Source organism: Onychomys torridus, chromosome 8 (genome assembly GCF_903995425.1).
Source record: "Onychomys torridus chromosome 8, mOncTor1.1, whole genome shotgun sequence".
NCBI lineage: Eukaryota > Metazoa > Chordata > Mammalia > Rodentia > Cricetidae > Onychomys > Onychomys torridus.
Window position 1 is genome coordinate 89,132,374 of NC_050450.1, and position 20,216 is coordinate 89,152,589.

A 20,216-nucleotide genomic window follows, 5' to 3' on the forward strand; every position below is an offset into this window, starting at 1 on the left:
TGAGGTCCTGAGCTTAATGTCTGGACCCACCATCCTCTATTGCTCTCCACCTTATTCACTGGCTGAGTCTGATGTCATGACTAGTCTCCCCAGACAGTTTGTCCTGAGGATCCCATCTGCACCTCTGAAGGCTGGAATTACAGACACACTACCACACCCGTCCTGCATTTACATGGGTTCTGGGGATCTGGACTCCAGTCCTCATGCTTACAGAACAAGAACTTTAACCACTGAGCTATCTCTGCAGCCCAGTAATATCAAATTAAATATTAGTGACATGGAAAATAGTCATAAAATTAAATTAAGAAGATAAAAGTTTATCTTAGTTTTATATTAGAAGATATCACACACCCACACAATCTCAATTTTGCATGAGCATGCAAGGAATTGAAAATCTGATTATTCCTACGTAGCAAGATTGTAGTGTAATTTTATTTTCTCCTTTACCCCTTCCCAGATTTTCCAAACACATGCGAGTTAGAAACTAACAGCACCAATCATTCTAGAGGTTTTTTTGCTTCTGCTAGTTCACAGGCAGCTGAAGCTATCAGTTAGGGACTCTATTTCTCTTTCAAGTGGGCCAATGAGAAGCATAAACGGTTCTTAAAGAGCAATAGGCTTTAAGGGTTTCCTTCTTCCCTGTCCTCGTCAATTCAAGCAGCCCATGGGCTCTGCACCTTCCATGGCGTGGCGCTTCCGCTTTCTTGTCACTGGCAGATCCTCTTTGCTGCCGTCCTGCTTCCCGTCCGAGGCGTCATTGTGCCCTTCCTCTTCCTCATCTGAGTGCTGATTGAGGGCATCGACCAGCTCCAGGAACACGGCATCGCTGATCAGAACAGACCCAGGGATCATCTCTGAAACACAAGGAGAAAGGTGAGTGTTGGTCACCTCACACTCCAGTCACCTTCTTAGGTAGGTTTGGTTTTTTTCCCTTTAAGACAGGCTCTTGTCAGGTCTGGTGCACACACCTCTAATCCCAGCATTTGAAAGGCAGAAGCAGGTGGATCTCTGCAAGTTTGAGGCCAGCCTGGTCTAAATAGTGAGGTCTAGGACAGCCAGGCCTATATAGTGAGACCCTGTCTCAAAAAAAACAAACAAAAAACCCCAACAACAACAACAAAACTAGGGTCTCCTGTATCTCAAGCTTGCCTTGAGTGCTGGGGTTCCAGGTGTGTATTACCATATCTGGTTTTATGCAGTGCAATCACTCCTAATGTACATAACACCCATAAACATCATACCAGCCACATCCCCAGCATTTAGGTAGGCTTTCCTACACTCCCTCCTGACTGAGGTCTAGCGATATCATTTGATGAACAACTGCAGTTAGCTAAGTGGAAAACCAAGTTAGAGGTTTTATTCTTATTGAAATATTCCATGTCTGCGGCCACTGCTAACAGTATATTTATGGTTCAACAATCTCAACAGCAAGCTGGGCACACACTTTTAATCCCAACGTTCAGGAGGCAAAGGCAGGAGGATCTCAGAGTGAGTTCGGGAGAGGCAGGGCTGTTAAGCAGAGAAACCCTGTCTCCAAACACCAAACAACAACAAAGGTGTGCCAACAATCCCAAGCAAGGCAGAGAAATAACAGCAAAGTGAAAATTCACTTGGCTTTGTGCTAATGTTTCTCTTCATCAAGACAGCATTTTTTCCTAAAATCATACTTTACTTCATGGTTATACTGCAACATGAAAGAATATCTTTGAACACTAGAGGGTGCTGTGGATGTATAATAGATTTGAATGTTAGCAAAAGAGCACCTACAATTGTCAAGAGTAGGTAGGGCCATTGGTTGACAAATTCATGGGGCGTCTCTTCTCTCCACACTTCTCTCTTTAGTAGTGAGGCCTGAACTCTACCACTGAGATACATACCCAGTCTTTCTTCCTTCCTTTTTTTTTTTTTTTTTTTTTTTTTTTTATTTAAGACAAGGTCTCACTAGATTGCCCAACCTGGCATCGAACTTCCTTTGTAGCCTTAAGCAGGCTTCGAATTTGCAATCCTTCTGCCCCAGCCTCCTGAGTAGCTGGGATTACGAAGGTGTGCCACCATGCCTAGCTCCTCTTCCTACTTTTTATTCACTGATAACTTTTCTAGAATTAGAACTAAGAGCTGGCAAGATGACTCATTTGGGTAAAGGATGACAAGCCTGATGACCTGAGTTCAATCCCTTACACCCACATGATGGAAGGAGAGAATCTACTCTGACCACCACACCCATGCTGTGGCATGTGTGGACTGCACCCCAAAATAAATGTTTTAAAACAAAATTTAAAAAGAATTACAGGGCTGGGGATTTAGCTCAGTGGTAGAGCACTTGCCTAGCAAGCACAAGGCTCTGAGTTCGATCCTCACCTCAAAAAAAAAAAAAAAAAAAAAAAAAAAGAATTACAACAGAAGTTAAGAGGACTCAGGACCCAGCACTCACAGAGCTAACTTGAATTCCAAGGGGATCCACTCCCCCCTTCTGGCCTCCTTGGGCACTGCATGCATGTGGTACACAGACACTGATGCAGGCAAAATCATACACATAAAACAAAAATAAATCTCAAAAAATTTTTAAAAATTACAACTAAGTTCAAATGCTTTGTTTTTATAAAATGAAGATATTTAAGTCAATTTCTGAGAAATCCAGAGGATACCTGTCTTAAAGTAGTATGACAGAGAGGATATGCTCAAGCTGAACTCAGAATGGGAAATAAAAAACAAAATGGCCTCTGATGAACTTAGGGAAAATGTCAACGATTAAATTTGCTTGTTCAATAAACACTCTCCTAGCCACTGATTACCAGGTAATTCTCTTTGTGACCCTGCTCCTTCTGTAATTTAATTGAGATTTTAAATATAAAATTCTAACCCCAAATCACATCCTCACACTGGAATGTTCTTTAGCGTGCACCCACAGGACTGCGACATAGCAAAGGGAACAGACTACTAGCAAAGTCCTCTCCCCAGAGCCCAGCTCACTACAGTCTCCCCAGACCCCAGCTCACTACAGTCTCCCCAGAGCCCAGCTCACTACAGTCTCCCCAGACCCCAGCTCACTACAGTCTCCCCAGACCCCAGCTCACTACAGTCTCCCCAGACCCCAGCTCACTACAGTCTCCCCAGAGCCCAGCTCACTACAGTCTCCCCAGAACCCAGCTCACTACAGTCTCCCCGTGATCCCAGCTCACTACAGTCCCCCCAGAGCCCAGCTCACTACAGTATCCCCAGAGCCCAGCTCACTACAGCCTCCCCAGAGCCCAGCTCACTACAGTCTCCCCAGAGCCCAGCTCACTACAGTCTCCCCAGAACCCAGCTCACTACAGTCTCCCTGTGATCCCAGCTCACTACAGTCCCCCCAGAGCCCAGCTCACTACAGTCCCCCCAGAGCCCAGCTCACTACAGTCTCCCCAGAGCCCAGCTCACTACAGTCTCCCCAGAGCCCAGCTCACTACAGTCTCCCTAGAGCCCAGCTCACTACAGTCTCCCCAGAGCCCAGCTCACTACAGTCTCCCCAGAGCCCAGCTCACTACAGTCTCCCCAGAGCCCAGCTCACTACAGTCTCCCCAGAGCCCAGCTCACTACAGTCTCCCCAGAGCCCAGCTCACTACAGTCCCCCCAGAGCCCAGCTCACTACCTTCTTCACCATGCACTTTGCCATCATAGTTATTGATCAGCTCCTCAATGAAAGTCTCGTCTTCTTCCTTCACCTCGTCACCCATGTAGGGAATATTGCACAAAACAGTCTCATCTTCCACCTGCAGAAAACCAGATGGATTTATGCTGCAAGCTCCCGTCTCTCTCCCTTCCTTGCCAACGGAACACTTGCTGGGCTGTTCCTTCGTTTGGCTTCCTAGACACCTGAAGAAAATCTCTGTGGACACAGATTTTCACACATTTGAAAGACCGGCCATTTTGTTTTGCCAGCAAAATCTCAAACAAAAGGGACAACACTACTCTCAGGGGGAAAAGTTTAATCAATATTAAGAAATCATGCTGAAGAAGAGAAGGGTGTTCAGAAGAAAACACAGACATATACCAAAGCTAAGCACACACTGTCACTGAGTTGCACCCTAGGGCCAACCTAGCCATTCTTAAATTCCCAAGGATCTAGTAAAATCACCGGCAAGTTTTATCTGCGATGACTCCCTCCTGTAGAGCCGTATCCTAGCAGGAGGCAGGATAAAGGGCTGGATGAAGGCACCGTTACCCACAGCCACCTCTGTTCTCTCGGCTGCCTTTGTAGCACCTTGCCATCAGAGGACTCCAGGAGACCTGCTCCATCAGCAGAGTCGGCATCCTGCTTAAGCCTCAAGTGTCTGATTCAGCTGTATTTAACTGCGACTAATATTACAAAGTTGGGTGAAGGTAGTCGGAAAATTGGGAGGCTTGGGCTATCTTGTTAATTCAAGGAAGAAAAAAAAAAGCAAAATTTTAAAGAGCACCAAAGCCCGGCGGCAGTGGCACACATCTTTAATCCCAGCACTCGGGAGGCAGAGGCAGGCGGATCTCTGTGAGTTCGAGGCCAGCCTGGGTTAGAGAGTGAGTTCCAGGACAGGCACCAAAACTACACAGAGAAACTGTCTCAAAAAACAAAACAAAGGCAGATAGAGTAACCTGCAGAGAGAGAGAGAGAGAGAGAGAGAGAGAGAGAGAGAGAGAGAGAGAGTGTTCCTGCATGTGTTTGGGGCACATATATGTGGAGGCGAAGGACAACCTGCAAGAGTCAGTTCTTTATTTCTACCAAGTGGGTCCTGGAGATACAAGCCAGGTTGTCAGGCAGGTAACAGGTGCCTGTACCTGCTGAGGCTCTCTGTGGCCTGTAATGCATATAACTTTAGAGTGACTTACAGTAACGTTCTGCTCTGGAGGCCCAAGCTTTGTGGCATGCCCTGACAACCTTTAGAAGCTCACACAGATCGATAGAACACAAGTTTCAACAACTGTCAGTGTTGTCAATACATACCATGAAGTTCTGCTGGAGAGGGGACCAGGAATACATGATGGGAACCAGCGCAACCGTGTTCAGAGACCTCATCAACATGTCCTGGCTGGCGAACCCTGGGAAAGTGCTCTCTATGGTACACTGAAGGAAAAGCGGTGACGTGGAGAAGAAAGTAAGCACACAACTCAACAGCGTCAGTCGAGTCGGCCAGGACGGCTCCAGGCCTAGAATCCTCGCACACAGGAGAACTGCTGTGTGTCTGAGGCTAGACTACACAGTGACTTTCAGGCCAGGCTAGGCTACAGAGCAAAACCAATAAAAACAAAACTGTAAGAGACACTGTAAAGTGGGCGGTGGTGGCACATGCCTTTAATCCCAGCATTCAGGAGGCAGGGGCAAGTGGATCTCTGTGAGTTCAAGGCCAGCCTGGTCTACAGAGAGAATTCCAGAATAGCCAGGGATGTTATAGAGAAACCTGTCTTGAAAGAAAAAAAGAAGCTTTTTATATGAAGGGAGTTGTGGTAAATTCCTATTTCGATTATGAAACAGACTCTTTTTTTGTGCTGTGTTGTTTACTCAAGGAATGGGAAAGAGGAAATAAGCCTGAAAGCAATCATATTTATGGCCCATTTCTAATTCTTTTATAATGTAGCCACACTCTTTGGGGAGCTCTGTTTTGAGCTGGTGAATCTTGATAACAAATCAGAGCTACACAGAACTCAAAAAACTAAAAAGTAGGGGAGGGAGAGACTGTAGTTTCTTTCCAAAAAGATCCCAATGTTTTCCTTAAGAGCCAAGATTACAGATGGCATCCCACCCCAGTTTCATCCAGAGATCGCAGGATCAAACCCAGGGTTTCATATGCACTAGGTAAGCATGCTACTGACCGCACTACACTACCATCCCTGTGTTCCTCTCAATCTTTTTAGAGTTATTTTGAATTATGTATTATGTATTGTGTGTCTGTATATGGGTACTAGCGGGTGTGGGTGCCTGCAGAGGCTAGAAGCATCAGATCCCAGGTGCTAAAGTTACAGGGGTTAGGTTACAGGGGTTAGGAGTCACCAAAGTGGGTTCTGGGAACTGAACTCATATCCTCTGCATGAGCAGTATATGCTCTTAACCACTGAGACATGTCTCTAAATTCTTCTAAGTTATTAACTTGGTAAAGGGTGTTAGCAGCAGCTCCTGAGGGAACTTTGAAACTGACGAGCTGTGGAAAGCTCCTATTCACATCTGTGTCCCTCAGAGTTCAGTACAATGCTTGTCATACTCAACAGATGCTTGTTTCAACCAAAGTATGGTCTCCTAAAGGATCCCTCAAGTCCTAGGGCTTGAGGTCAGGACTGTTTTCTAAAAGATCTAAAACTTTGGACAGAGCTGCGTAGGTGATGGGGACTTAGCAAAGTGGTATACAAACTAGACTCATATCAGTTTGGGGAATGATCATTGGTCTTACTAGAGGATCGGCTTTTTGTATTTAAAAGTATCAGCAGACTGTCAAGATGGGTCATTAGGTAAAGATGCTAGCCACCAATCGGTGACCTAAGTTCAACCACAGGGACCCACATGTGAAAGAACTGAACTGACCGTCATGCATGAGGGCGCGCGCGCGCGCACGCACACACACACACACACACACACACACACACACGTGAGCAAAATAAATATGTGCAATAAAAAATTAAAAGTTTTACCTCTTTAAGGAGCTAGAATGCTTTTTGTTTGTTTTCTGTTTTTCATGATAGGGTTTCTCTGTGTAGCCCTGGCTATCCTAGATCTCGCTCTGCAGACCAGGCTGGCCTCAAACTCACAGAGATCTGTCTGCCTCTGCCTTCCGAGTGCTGGGATTAAAGGCGTGCGCCACCTGCCCAGCTACTTTTTTTTTTTGTCTTTTAAAGACAGGCTCTCAAGCAGCCAGGGCGACTCAAGTTTACCATGTAGTGGAGGCCAACCTCAAACTCCTCATCCTCCTGCCTCTGCCTCCTGAATTAGGTTGCAAACACATGTCTCACTATGTCCAGCTAGAATGTGCTTTTTAAATTTATAATTCAATGTAATAAATAAACAAATGTATTTACTCATAGTAAGGCTACACTTCTGTCCATTACCTAGAGAATTCGTTTCCTAGTATCTAAGTACACAAAATGGGATGTCATGCAGCTTGGACACAAAACCCAGAAAAACAGACAATAAATGTTTTTTTTTTCCTATGAAAAAGCCACAATTATACTCAATAATTGAGGAGGACAATAGACAAAATGGTTAATTTTTAAGCTAGATTTATAACTCGTGTCCAAGGAGAAGGGAAATCCGGCTTCATACCCCGAAGTACCTTTTTGAGAAAAGGATGTCCACTCACAGGCTTCATCGGCTGTACGGGCTGCACTCGGAGTCTCTTCCATTCTTCATTGAGGATCTGGGTTTTTTCCTGAACCTTTGCGAAGTTTGCCACGTACAGAGCCTAGCAAAGCCAAGGAAAAGACTTGACTCAGGTCTCAGGGAAGAACCCCAGGACCCGTACTTCGGAGAAACGCACAGCACATACAGCCTTGCTCCTGGGAAGCACTTTTACCTTGGCTCCCATATTTGCCTGAAGCCGTTTGAGCTGCCGGAGACGCATATACTCAGACTTCACTTTCCTCTTCCAGTATGTGATGCATTTGGAAGTTGGGGGACTTGCTATATCCATTTTCCTGGGCTCAGAGAGACAGATATGATAAACAGCACTTGATTACCTGGAAAGGAAGATGTTCTCAAACTCAAAGGAATGAGGTCAATTATATGTTTATTGTCATGAAATTGATGCATTAAAAATACACATTGAAAACTCAAGTATGACTTTAAAATTACAACCCAAATCAGACTTTCGTGGGAGTAATTTCTGGGTTTTAGTGTCTGCCATCCTTTAGTGACCTGTCTTACATTTAGTACTGGGCAGCACGGTGTGGCTCACTCGCAGAGACCTGTTTCAAGTGTGTGGCTCCAGGTTCTAGCCCCAGCACTGCCGGCAGAGACAAACAAAAAGGTTGCAGGGCATTACAATGAATGATCTAATCTCCTCACTTGGGAGATAGAGCAGGAGAATCAGGAGTTTAAGGCTGGCCTGCTCCACGCAGCAAAACTGTCTCAAACAAAACAAAACTGGCATCAGTATGGTTACCTCAGTTATTAGGGACTTGATTTTTTTTTTTTTTTGACACATGGATGCCTATTCACTAAATTCAAAATGTTAAGGGTTTATTTTTATTATTTTTAATTACATGTATGTATCTATCTGTGTATGAGTGTGTGCCCGTGCCAGTGCCTGAGATTTTCACAGAGTATTTGGACAACAAGCTCGAGTCACAAGCGTTTGGGAACAGCCTGATATCAACCAAAGCCAGTTCCTCCGGAAGAGCTGCAAGCACAACAGACTACCTGAAACTCCAGCTCCAGGGGATCCAACGCCCTCTTCTGGCCTCCTCGGGAACTACATATGCATGATGCGCAGGCATATACAGGCAAAACACTCACACACATAAACAAACAAACAAATCTTTTAAAAGGAGAGAGGGAATTTCCATTTATTTTTTTTTCTGTGCATTGTTGTGGGGCTGTGTGAGGGTACTGGATACCCCGGAACTGGACTTACAGACAGGTGTGAGCTGCCATTTGGGTGCTGGGAACTGACACTGGGTCTCTCGAAGAGCGGCCAGTGTTCTTAACTGCTGAGCCCCAAGAGAGGGGGAATGTTTTAACCAAATCCAAGTTGGTCTCACAAGCTTGACAGAAGACCCGCCTACAGAACAAACTAAAGTTCGCCATGACAACAGAATAATCTCATCTCTAAGTCAGCAGCAGACCTACGGACACTGGCTACACTGTAACTTTCTTTTGGGAGTCGGGGCTGAACTACAGTGGAATACTTAGGGAATTTAGTGTGATATGCTCTACTTACCTCATGGAATGCAGCTGGAATCGCTGGACTTTATAATGTGCCTCTGTTCTTCAAATGAACTGCAAGGCCGAAGAGGAAAAGAAACGTTCAGCTTTGCAAGAGAATAAAAACTGGGTTTACAGAACTAGTGCAGCACGCTCCAACACTGAGCCCCTGGGCAGGACTCTCCCGACAACCAGAGGACTTCAGGGTCTCTGCTTCCATTTTGTATATTAAGTCAAGTCTCAAAGATGCTTGATACTTTCTTTTTTTGTTAGTTTGTTTTTGTTTTATTTTGTTTTGGAGACAGGGTTTCTTTCTCTGTGTAGTTCTGGCTGTCCTGGAATTTGCTCTGTAGATCAGGCTGGCCTGTTGCCTCCCGAGTGCTGGGATTAAGGGTCACCACTGCCTGGCTAGATCCTTAACACTATTTAGAGCATCACTTATGTATTAAAAAACTCTACGCTAGGTTGGAGAGATGGCTCAGAGGTTAAGAGCACCTGCCCCTCTTCCAGAGGTCCTGAGTTCAATTCCCAGCAACCACATGGTGGCTCACAACCATCTGTAATGAGATCTGGTGCCCTCTTCTGGCCTGCAGGCATGCATGCAGATCGAGCACTCATATACATAAAAAAATAAAATAAAATAAAAAAATAAATCTTAAACAAAAACGAACAAACAAACAAAAAACCCTCTATCCTTCTGGGGCGAGAAAGTTAGCTCAGTAGTAAAGAGCGCTCGCTGCTCCTGCAGAGGATCCACAGGCACCAAGTAAACACATGGTGCACATCCATACATGCAAGCAAAACCGCCATACACATGAAATAATAAAATAAATAAGTCTTTTTTGTTAAAAAAAAAAAATTCTATCCTTCCAATCACTTGTATCCCACAACCACCAAGCTTCTAAGTGCTTTCCTTACCCAATTTTTTTGTTTTTGTTTTTGTTTTTGTTTTTCGAGACAGGGTTTCTCTGTGTAGCTTTGAGCCTTTCCTGGAACTCCCTTGGTAGACCAGGCTGGCCTCGAACTCACAGAGATCCGCCTGGCTCTGCCTCCTGAGTGCTGGGATTAAAGGCGTGCGACACCACTGCCCTGCTCCTTACCCAATTTTTAAGCTTAGCCAGCAGGTAGACCTAAAACATTAAATATGTTCTAGTTAATAAAATCTGGTTTCACTCTAATATTAACTAGTTAAGCTTACTAGAGACCTAACTAAGACTTAGTTATTTTCATTTTATGTGTATGAGTGTTTTGCCTACAAGTACCATGTGTATGCAGTGTCCACAGAGGGCAGGAGTCAGACCCCTTGTGATCCTGGAGTTTCAGATGGTTGAGACACCATGTGGGTGCCGGGAGTTCAACCTAGCTTGTCTGGAAGAGCCGTCTCTCCAGCCCTGAGAACGGCTTCTATTCGCTTAGTCAAACATTTTAAGTTTCAGGAATCATTTCAAAGACAGCTAATATTCAAAATAGAAACTAGAGGTTCCACACTGTGTGCTTGTGTGGGAGAGAGATTTCTGAAATGAAGTCTAAACTGGCCTTGAACTCTTGATTCTCCTGTCTTAGTCTCAAAGGCGCTGGTACTTAGGTGTCCACCACCAGCTTTGTGAAGCAAAGCAACTTAAGGTAAAGGTCAACCTTGCTACGTGGAGGTCACCCTGAACACGTCTCAAAAAATACATCTAAAAAAAGTGCTATGGCCGGGCAGTGGTGGCACACGCCTGTAATCCCAGCACTCGCGAGGCAGAGGCAGGTGGATCTCTGTGAGTTCGAGGCCAGCCTGGTCTACAGAGCTAGTCCAGGACATGCTCCAAAGCTACAGAGAAACCCTGTCTTGAAAAACAAAACAAAACAAAAAAGTGCTGTGATTAGAGGTGTGCACCAATACAGTATTAGTTGTTCTAATATTTTTAAATATTTTACAAATATATTTACTTTTCAATTATGTATATGGGAGGGGGGTGTTGTACAGGTGCATGTGGTACCCATAGAGGCCAGAAGGAGACAGATCCCTGGAACTGGAGTTGTTGTGAACCACCTGGCTTGGGTACAGGTGACTGAATTCAGGTCCTCCAAAAGGGCTGCTAGTGTTCTTAACCACTGCACCATCTTGCCTGCCCCTTAAGAATTTTTTTGTTTTGTTTTTTGAGACACGGTTTCTCTGTGTAGCTTTGCTCCTTTCCTGGAATTCACTTGGTAGATCAGGCTGGCCTGGAACTCACAGAGATCTGCCTGGCTCTGCCTCCCGAGTGCTGGAGTGCTGGGATTAAAGGCGTGCGCCACCACTGCCTTTTTATTTATGTGTCTGTGTGAGTATATACAACTGGTGTGCAGGTCCTCATAGAAGCAAAGGCTTTTTGGATCTCCTGGAGCTGGAGTTACAAGAACATAAGCCACCCAGTGTGAGTGCTGAGTGTTGGTTGGTTAAGCGGCAGCGCTCGTGGCTGGCCACGGCCCACAGAGAGTGCTGGAGGAGAGTCACAAGCCATGGTTACCTTTTTAGAACTTTACTGGGGTGGGGGGGAGGAAAAAGACCACGAGACAGAGAGACCATGCAGAGGGAAGAGAATACGGAAGGAGAGAGAGTGCAGAAAAGGAGACAAGAATGCACAGAGGCCTTTTAGGCTGGTGACGTAATTAAGGACAGGATCCTCACACTGAGAACCAAACTCGGGTCTTCTGGAAGAGCAGCAAGCATTTCTCCAGCCCCAGGCAAAATTTAAAGTCAATAATGTTTTATTTATTTTATTTACTTTTTCATCTTTTCTGTTTTTTGGTTTTTCAAGACAGGGTTTCTTTGTGTGGCCCTGGCTGTCCTGGAACTAGCTCTGTAGACCAGGCTGGCCTTGAATTCACAAGAGATCCATCCACCTGCCTCTGTCTCCCAAATGCCAGGATTAAAGATGTGCACCACAACTACCATGCTAAAATCAATACATTTTTATTTAAGGATTTTACATGTTGGTTGTTTTTTTCCCCCACTGCCCATGAAGTTCACTATAAATTTCTTAAAACTAAAGTTCAAGATTTTTCCAAATCACCTTTTTTTTTTGTTTGTTTGGTTGCTTGAGACAGGGTCTCTCTTGCAGCCCTGGCTAACCTGTAACTCTATGGACCTGACCTTAGATCTGCCTGCTCTACCTCCTAAGGGCTGGGATTAAAGAGACATCTGTAAGGTGCTGGGGAGATGGCTCAGTAGTTAATAAAAGAGACATCTGTACACAAGTCAAACAGCGCACAATTTTCAAACCTGAGCTTCTTTTATCTCCACTTGAATGATGGACATATTGAGGACAACTTCAAAGTTCCCCATCTGAAATCTCCAGCATCTAATTTCTTAAAGCCATTTACTCCAGGACAGGTTGACTGCCTGATGCTCAACTGTTGACACCCTAAGCTGGTCTAGTTTTTTTGGTTTTGTGTTTTGAGACGAAGTCTCACACAATCCAGGCTGCCCTTGAACTTCCTGTGTAGTTAAGGGTGACTCTGAATTCCTGATCCTTCTGCCTCCACCTCCCAAGTGCAGTGATTATAGGTGTGAGCCACCACACATGGCTTATCACTTCTGCCCAGAACAAACAGAAACAGCCTGTTCCAGGAAATGAAAAAGTACTTCAAGCCACAGACAGGTCTGGCTAACTCAGAAACCTGAGGCTATCTTTATTGAGACCCAAATGTTGTAATTTACAATTCAATGAGACACCACAACCTCCTTTAACAATAGTTCTCTCATAGCTTTTATTTCTCAGCCAGCTTTCTTTCTCTCCCAAATCCACCCTCCTTAAAAAAAAGAAAAAGAAAAAAAAAAAGCTGCTGCAACATAAGAGAGGTAACAGGGAACGCAAAATGTAGATTAATATAAATGTGTTAATTTAAATTGTAAGAGCTAGCTAGTAATAAGCCTGAGCTATTGACCGAGCATTTATAATTAACATTAAATTTCCTTGTTAGTTATTTGGGAATTGGCAGGTGGGAAAGAAAAAACAGGTCTGGCTTTGTAACCAGGATGGCTTTGAACTTAAGATCCTTCTGAATCAGCCTCCCAAGTGCAAGGATTACAGGAATGAACGAACACTCCATATTTTGAAATAGAAAACTCAGAACAGATCACTTTATCCAACTGAAACTGGGGATCAGTAATAGGAAGAACTTACTTGACCAACAGCGGCTGATAGTGCTTAGGGTGGTGGTAATGGGAGTGTGAGTGATGGCTGTGGTGCTGGTGGGGGTCTGGGGGTGAAGTGATGGCTGTGGTGCTGATGGGGACCTGGGGGTGAAGTGATGGCTGTGGGGTGGTGAAGTGATGGCTGTGGGGGTCTGGGGTGAAGTGATGTCTGTGGTGCTGGTGGGGGTCTGGGGTGAAGTGATGGCTGGGGTGCTGGTGGGGGTCTGGGGGTGAAGTGATGGCTGGGGTGCTGGTGGGGGGTCTGGGGGTGAAGTGATGGCTGGGGTGCTGGTGGGGACCTGGGGGTGAAGTGATGTCTGTGGTGCTGGTGGGGGTCTGGGGGTGAAGTGATGTCTGCGGTGCTGGTGGGGGTCTGGGGTGAAGTGATGGCTGGGGTGCTGGTGGGGGTCTGGGGTGAAGTGATGGCTGGGGTAGCGATGGTGTGTGTTTAGATTTCTTAGAGATGATGGTCACAGAAAAATGCCAGTGTTTCCAATAAAGGAAGAAGTCATAACTGAAATGTTATCTCCTGCAGTCTGTTGAGAGATGACAGTAACAGAATAATCCAACAGTTGATAGAACCACGTCTCATTTTTCTCAAGTGTTTTATTTGGCAAGGAGCAGACACCGACACACATGAAAATGCCTTTAAGTTTTAACTAATCATGATGCAAAATAAACTACACTTCCTCCGCTTACCCATTAATGTGATATTTGAGTACCCATGAGCCAGTATTTATTTCATTTGGCTTTTTTAATGGGTCTTCTATGTCTCTAAAAGTTTACTTGGCAGATGACTCCTCACAGAATGTGGAAAGAAATAAGATACTGTAGGGAGACATAGGTATGATTTAGAAGCAAAAAACAGTAACAACAAAAACCACTAGAGAGGGCTGGAGAGATGGCTCAACAGTTAGGAGCACTGGGTGCTGTTCAAGAAGACCTGAGTCCTATTCCCAGAGCCCACATAGTAGCTCACAACCATCTGTAACTCTAGTCCCAGGACATCTGATGCCCACTTCCGGCCTGCACAGGCACCAGACAAAGCACCCATGCAGGTAAAATAAAAATAAAATAAAATAAAAAAGCAACACTTAAAGGTACAGCTACATGATAAAATAGCAGCTGGATCCTGATCAATGGTTATCATAAAAAGTAAAAACAAACTTAAAAAAAAAGAAAAGAAAAAAAAGACAAGACAAGCAAACAATTGAGCATTTGGAACAGATTTGGAGAGAAATGGAGTGGTCCATCTTAGACAAAGGAGGTGGTGCATAGAAAATAATGTTTCTATTAGTGTTTTCTATAGTTACTTACATAAGCCAATCAGCACTAATATTTCATTACTGGAAGCCTTTTATTATTGTCATTGCACACTGAAGACAACCTAAAATATACTCTGTTTGGGACTTAAGTCTTCATCTAATTAACTTCAGCTAAATAAGAACAAAATTTCAATCAAATGCACACAGGACCCCACATGTTAGTCACTGGGAAATGCAAATTTAACACAATAAAGGACTGGAAGATGGCTCAGTGGCTAAGACCATTTGCTGCTTTTTTCAGAGTTCAGTTCCCAGTACCCATACACAACCACCTCTAACTCCAGCTCCAGAAGATCGGACACCCTCTTCTGGCCTCCAAGGACACATGCACTCACATGCACATACAAACAATTAAAAATAAAAATAAGCCATGGTGTGGTAGCGCATGCCTTTAATCCCAGTACTAGGGAGGCAGAGGCAGGCGGATCTCTGTGAGTTCGAGGCCAGCCTGGGCTACAGAGTGAGTTCCAGGAAAGGTGCAAAGCTACACAGAGAAACCCTGTATGGAAAGAAAAAGAAATCTTAAAAAACAAAACAAAACAAAACCCCACGAGATTATAATTATACTCACTAGAATGGCTAAATCAGAAAAGGCTGCTAAAAACCAATTACAAGTGTGTATGTGAAGCATCCAGAACCCTCACACTGCCAGTGGGAATGGAAAATTTGTAAAGGTACCTGCCGCCAAACCTGACAACCCAAGTTCCACTCATGGAACCAACAAGGTGGAGAGAGAAACTACTCCTGAAAGATGTCCTGTGACCTCAGGTGTGCACCAAAAAATAAAAAGCAAAGTGAAGCATATGGTTACCACACAACTTGCCATAGAAGAAAAATGAACACATACCCCTGCAAAGACCACATCTGGCCCTTCACTATTTTAAAAATAATTTAGTTAATAAGCAAAGTAAGAAAGGCTATGGAGTCATAAAAGCACTACAGCTTTTAAATTTTTTCATTTTGTTTTTAACTAATATTTATCTTTAGATTTATTTTATATGTTTGGTCTACATGTATGTATGTGTGCCATGGGAGGGCCCGGTGCCTTCCAGAGTTCATAAGACATTGTCAGATCCCTGAAATTGGAGTTATGGCCCATGTGGGTACTAGGAACTAAATCAAGATCCTCTACAAAAGCAACAAACACTCTTAACAGCAGAGCCAGCTCTCCAGCCCCGTTTTCTCATTTTCGAATGGGAAATAGGGCTAAACCTACCCTGCACAGAACCCATGAGTGCATTTGTACACGTGTGTGTGTGTCTGTGTGTGTGTGTGTGTGTGTATTGGAGTCATTCCAGTGATTCTCAATTTTATCAACATTCATATTAAAATTAGCACTGAAGCAAGGAACACAATGGGACAGAACCTTTAATTATGATAGTAAGCACATTTTTTTATTTATCCAGGTGTGTCCAACCTGTAATGCTGTGGAATAATCCTTTTGTACACTGTTAAGACTTGTCACTGTGGTTGGTTTAATAAAGAAGCTGACTGGGCAATAGCTGAACAGGATAAAGTTAGGTAGGAAAGGCAAACTGAGAATGCTGGGAAGGAGAAGGGCAGAGCCTGGAGTTGTCAGCCAGATGCAGAGGGAGCAGGAGATGAACGTGCCATGCTAATAAAGGTGCCACCACTAGGCAAAGTGTAAATAGAAACATGGGTTAATTTAAATGTATGAGTTAGCTAGTAACAAGCCTGAGCTATCAACCAAGCATTTATAAATAATATTAAGCCTCCGAGTCAATAATTTGGAAAGCAGCTGCCAGGTATCTGGGAACAGGAGGGCAGGAGAGAAAGGTCTGATTACACTGTGGCCAAAAGGTTGTCTGCATCCCAGGATAGTTATGAATGCAACCCAACACTGTTGTTGTAGATGACAGTGTCAAGTAGTAAGGCCAGAAGGATGAACACCATGACATCCTTCTACTTCTCCAAAGTATTTGCAGATGACAAGGATAGTTGCTGAGCACAACAAGCTTCTATTATTTCTTCTGAAAAACAGGATCTCAAGCTGGCTGTGTTGGAGCACATGCCTTTAGCGATAGCATTTTGGATCTGAGTTAAAGGCCATCCTGGTCTACAGAGCAAGCAGGACAGTCAGGGCTACACAGAGAAACCCTGTCTCAAAACACACACACACACACACACACACACACACACACACACACACACACCCCAGGATCTCATGTATTCCACCTAGTCCACTTCACTTCAAATTTCCTAGGTAATCATGGATGACCTTGAACTCCTGAGTCTCCTTCCTCAACCTCCTAGGTGCTAGGATTACAGGCATGTGCCACCATGCCTAGTTTGCTAAAGAACTCATTAGTATTTCCAACTGTTCAAGAGAACCAGGACATGTCCACTGGAGAGAACAGTGACAAAAATCAAAGCATGGTTGGTTTTGGGAGGAGATTTTATTTTTATTTCCGGGAACTGAGGAAAATGCTGGCTTGGAGATGTAGCATGTTGACTGAGCAGAGCTACTGCAGCCTGCTACAGGCAGGGCCCTGCCATGGCTGGTTCTGTACTACATCAGCATCAAGTTTAATGTTAGGGACTATCCATTACTGTTTGATAAAAACAGTTTCAGTTAGACTGGCTCACACACAAGTAATAAAGGAGAAACCACACAACACATAACGCTGGCAAAGCATCAGAACCCAACTAACAGTCACGAAACCCATGACTTGTCAGGCAGTGGTGGTATACCCGGGAGGCAGAGGCAGGTGGATCTCTGTGAATTCGAGGCCAGCCTGCCAGGGCTACACAGAGAAACCCTGTCTCAAAAACACTTTAAAAACAAAAGAAAGAAAGAAAACAAAAACCCCAACCCATGACCCTGGTCTAGATTACTGGAGTCCCAAATGATGACCTAGTGGGACTGAAGGCAGGAACCGGACACACATGTGCATACGCAGAAAACACACAAGGTAATCTGGGACTTTCCAGAATGGAAGTATTCCTTTTTTTTTTTTTTTTCTGAGCTGAGGATCGAACCCAGGGCCTTGCCACTGAGCTGGAAGTATTTTCTAAGAGCAGGCTTGGGTTTGGTTTTTGAAGTGCTGGGGATCAAATCCACCAGTTGGACACTTAACGCAGGCCTCCTTTCTCTGCCAGTCTTTCCTTCCTGAGTTATCCTCCCAATCTCAACTTTCTGAAAGCAACATTTCGATGTGAATTCCAGGCTCCTCCATCCAGAGCTGTTTCTAAAGGCAGCACTGTAAGCACCATAAGGAAAGGGTACTTCACACTAAGTTGCAAAGCTGTGCTTTCAGCTTCAAGTTCCATGACTGGCCTACATGTGCTCTCTCAGTGGCAGAATTAGGAAGATGTATTTTCTCATTATTTATTTACTCAAAACAATGTGCAGTAAGCTCTCATCACATGCCGGATACTGCTTTTGGTGTTTGGGGTACACCGATTAGTAAAACACAAACACCTTTGCTCCTTAAGTTGATTTACAAGGTCTGTGATACACATACCAAAACAGCCCTGGCTGTCCTGGACCTCTGTGTAGACCAGGATGGCCTGGAACTCAAGAGATCCGCTTTGCCTCTGCCTCCCAAGTCCTGGCATCAAAGGTGTGTGCCACCAGGCCCAGGCCCAAACACAAACCTTGGCAATAACATTACTGCATTTTTTTTCTTTTGAGCCAAGCTCTCACTATAATGTTTTGGTTATCCTTGAACTGACCCCTCACCTGCCTCAGTCACAAACCTGCCTACCAGTGCTAAGATTCAAGGTGAGCACATCATATCCCATCCAATCTTGCATTTTTACAAATGGTTCTTTCTTCCATGTTTACAAATTTCTGGTTTTGTTTTGTTTTGATAGATTTTGTTTTTGTTTTTGTTTTTGTTTTGAAACAGGGTTTCATGAAGGCCAGGCTAGCCCTCACAAGGCTGCGCTGAACTCCTAAGCCTCCTACCTCCACAGTCAGAGTGCAGATCCCATATTTCTACACAATTAAGTCCTTTTCTAGCATGCACCCAAATCTCATGGGAGCTGATCATCTCCCGTACAGTGTCGTATCTGGATTTCCAAGGCTGGAAAAAGAAAATTCTGGCAGAATTCCTACTTCTCAGGCTGGAAAAACATTCAGGCTGGCCTCAAACTCACAGAGATCCGCCTGGCTCTACCTCCCGAGTGCTAGGATTAAAGGCATTCGCCACCACCGCCCGGCGCCCAATACCATTTTCTCATCTCCCATCCACCAACGTTAACATCCCTCTGCATCCATTCTCTTTCTTGTGCCCCACCACCTACATCATCTCAGTAGTTACTTTTTTTTCTTTTCTTTCTTTCTTTTTTTTTTTTTTTAAACCAAAATAAGCTCATCCCACGGGCTGGAAAGGTGGTTCAGCCGTTAAGAACACTTGTTGCTCTTTCAGAGAACACAGGTTCAGTTCCCTGCACCCACATGGTTGGTGCATAACCATCCTTAACTCCAGTTCCAAGGGATTCGATGCCCTCTTCCGATCTCTGGTACCAGGCACACACGTAGTGCACACACATACACAGTGGCAAAACCTTCACACACATAAAATAATTAAACCTTAAAAAAAAAATTCCTTTAAAAGTTTTGTCCCATATTTACTTCCTGACAAGTTATGTCCCAAATACAACACCTTGCCTTTTATTTCAGGGCGCGCTCATTTATATCGTTTGATTCTCCAGAGAATTCTGGGGACGGGACAGCCAGCCCCAGTTTGAAGATGAATCTTCACTTCAAACCCGGAACTGGAGGGAGGCGGGTTAGATCAATGTCAAGCTCCGGGAGCAAAATGTTGCGGAAAGCGCCGCCGCGCGACCCTGGGAACCTCTAAACCCTTGCACTTCGGTGCCCAGAGAGCCTCTCTCACCTCGCCGTCGTCTCGGCCTGGCCAGCCCTTCCTCAACATCACCCAAAGCCATCGCAAGCCTAACCCGGGCCTCTGACCCTCCGGGTTACAAGCGTCAGGGTGCCGGGCAGGCGCCACGGCGCACCCACGCTCCCACGGGTGCCAGCAGCCGGGCCCGCCCCCGTCGCGCCTCCTCCGCAACGCGGCCCCCAGCAGCCTAGCACGCGCTCTCGCCCCGGGTCCCACTCGCGACAGCACCCTACGTCGCGCTACCCCCGGGCCAGGCAATGGTGTGGCCCTCAGCTTCCTCTCAGTGCCCTCGTCTCTTCGCCTCTTCTGCCCGGAGGACCCGGCGCCGCACCGCGCAGAAACCGGGCCCCACCGCCCAGCCCGGGCTTGTTTACTCACTCACCCTCCATCCTGAGACGCAGGGACCCGCCGCTAGGACGCCTGCGCGCTGCGGCCACGCCCCTGCGCCGCGGCCACGCCCCGTGCGCCCCCTCATCCTTGCGCGTGCGCATTCAGCGCGTGGAGCACGTTCTTCGCAGGTGTGTGGTTTGGCAAAGTCGGTGCCACCCTAGTACGACACTTTCCTAGGTGGCGCTGTCAGAGGAAAAGGAAGGCTCTGGAGAAATCTTCCTAGAGCCACGGGATACCTTCCTGAAGACTTTATTCAGCAGTGCACCATCCCCGACCGTATTTAAACAACTCACATCTCAAGTTTTTGAAGCCAGCTTAGAATGTCTTTATTCTGATACCTCTCCTCTACCGACACCTCAAATACCTGTAGGTGCTAAGTTCTTGTTTTATTCATACTCGACTACCCTATTTCAGTCTCCCCTTCACTTAAAAATATATAACCGTGTATCAAAATATCTCCCCACAGAGCTGGAGAGTTGGATCAGGGTTAGGAACACTGCTTTTCTAAAGGATCCAGGTTCAGTCCCCAACACCCACAGTACCCAGGCTCACAGCCGTCTGTAATTCCAGTCCCAGGGGATACGACACCTTCTTCTGGCCTCCAGTTA

General features: G+C 45.3%; 1 protein-coding gene across 5 annotated transcripts in view; it reads right to left on the reverse strand.

The window, feature by feature from the left end:
• Positions 1 to 19,683, reverse strand: part of Ezh1 (enhancer of zeste 1 polycomb repressive complex 2 subunit) — a 39,433-nt gene extending 19,750 nt beyond the window's left edge. Inside the window, exons 1-7 of one of the 5 annotated variants that reach the window (XM_036195653.1) lie at positions 19,601 to 19,683; positions 8,874 to 8,932; positions 7,509 to 7,629; positions 7,296 to 7,397; positions 4,955 to 5,074; positions 3,626 to 3,746; positions 678 to 854 (exon numbers count right to left, since the gene is read on the reverse strand). In XM_036195653.1, coding sequence (XP_036051546.1) covers positions 678 to 854; positions 3,626 to 3,746; positions 4,955 to 5,074; positions 7,296 to 7,397; positions 7,509 to 7,629; positions 8,874 to 8,878 — 646 coding nt within the window. In that variant the 5' untranslated portion in view covers positions 8,879 to 8,932; positions 19,601 to 19,683. The other 4 variants (XM_036195649.1, XM_036195651.1, XM_036195652.1 and 1 more) reach the window with 4 other exon arrangements.
• Between the last annotated feature and the right edge of the window lie 533 nt (positions 19,684 to 20,216).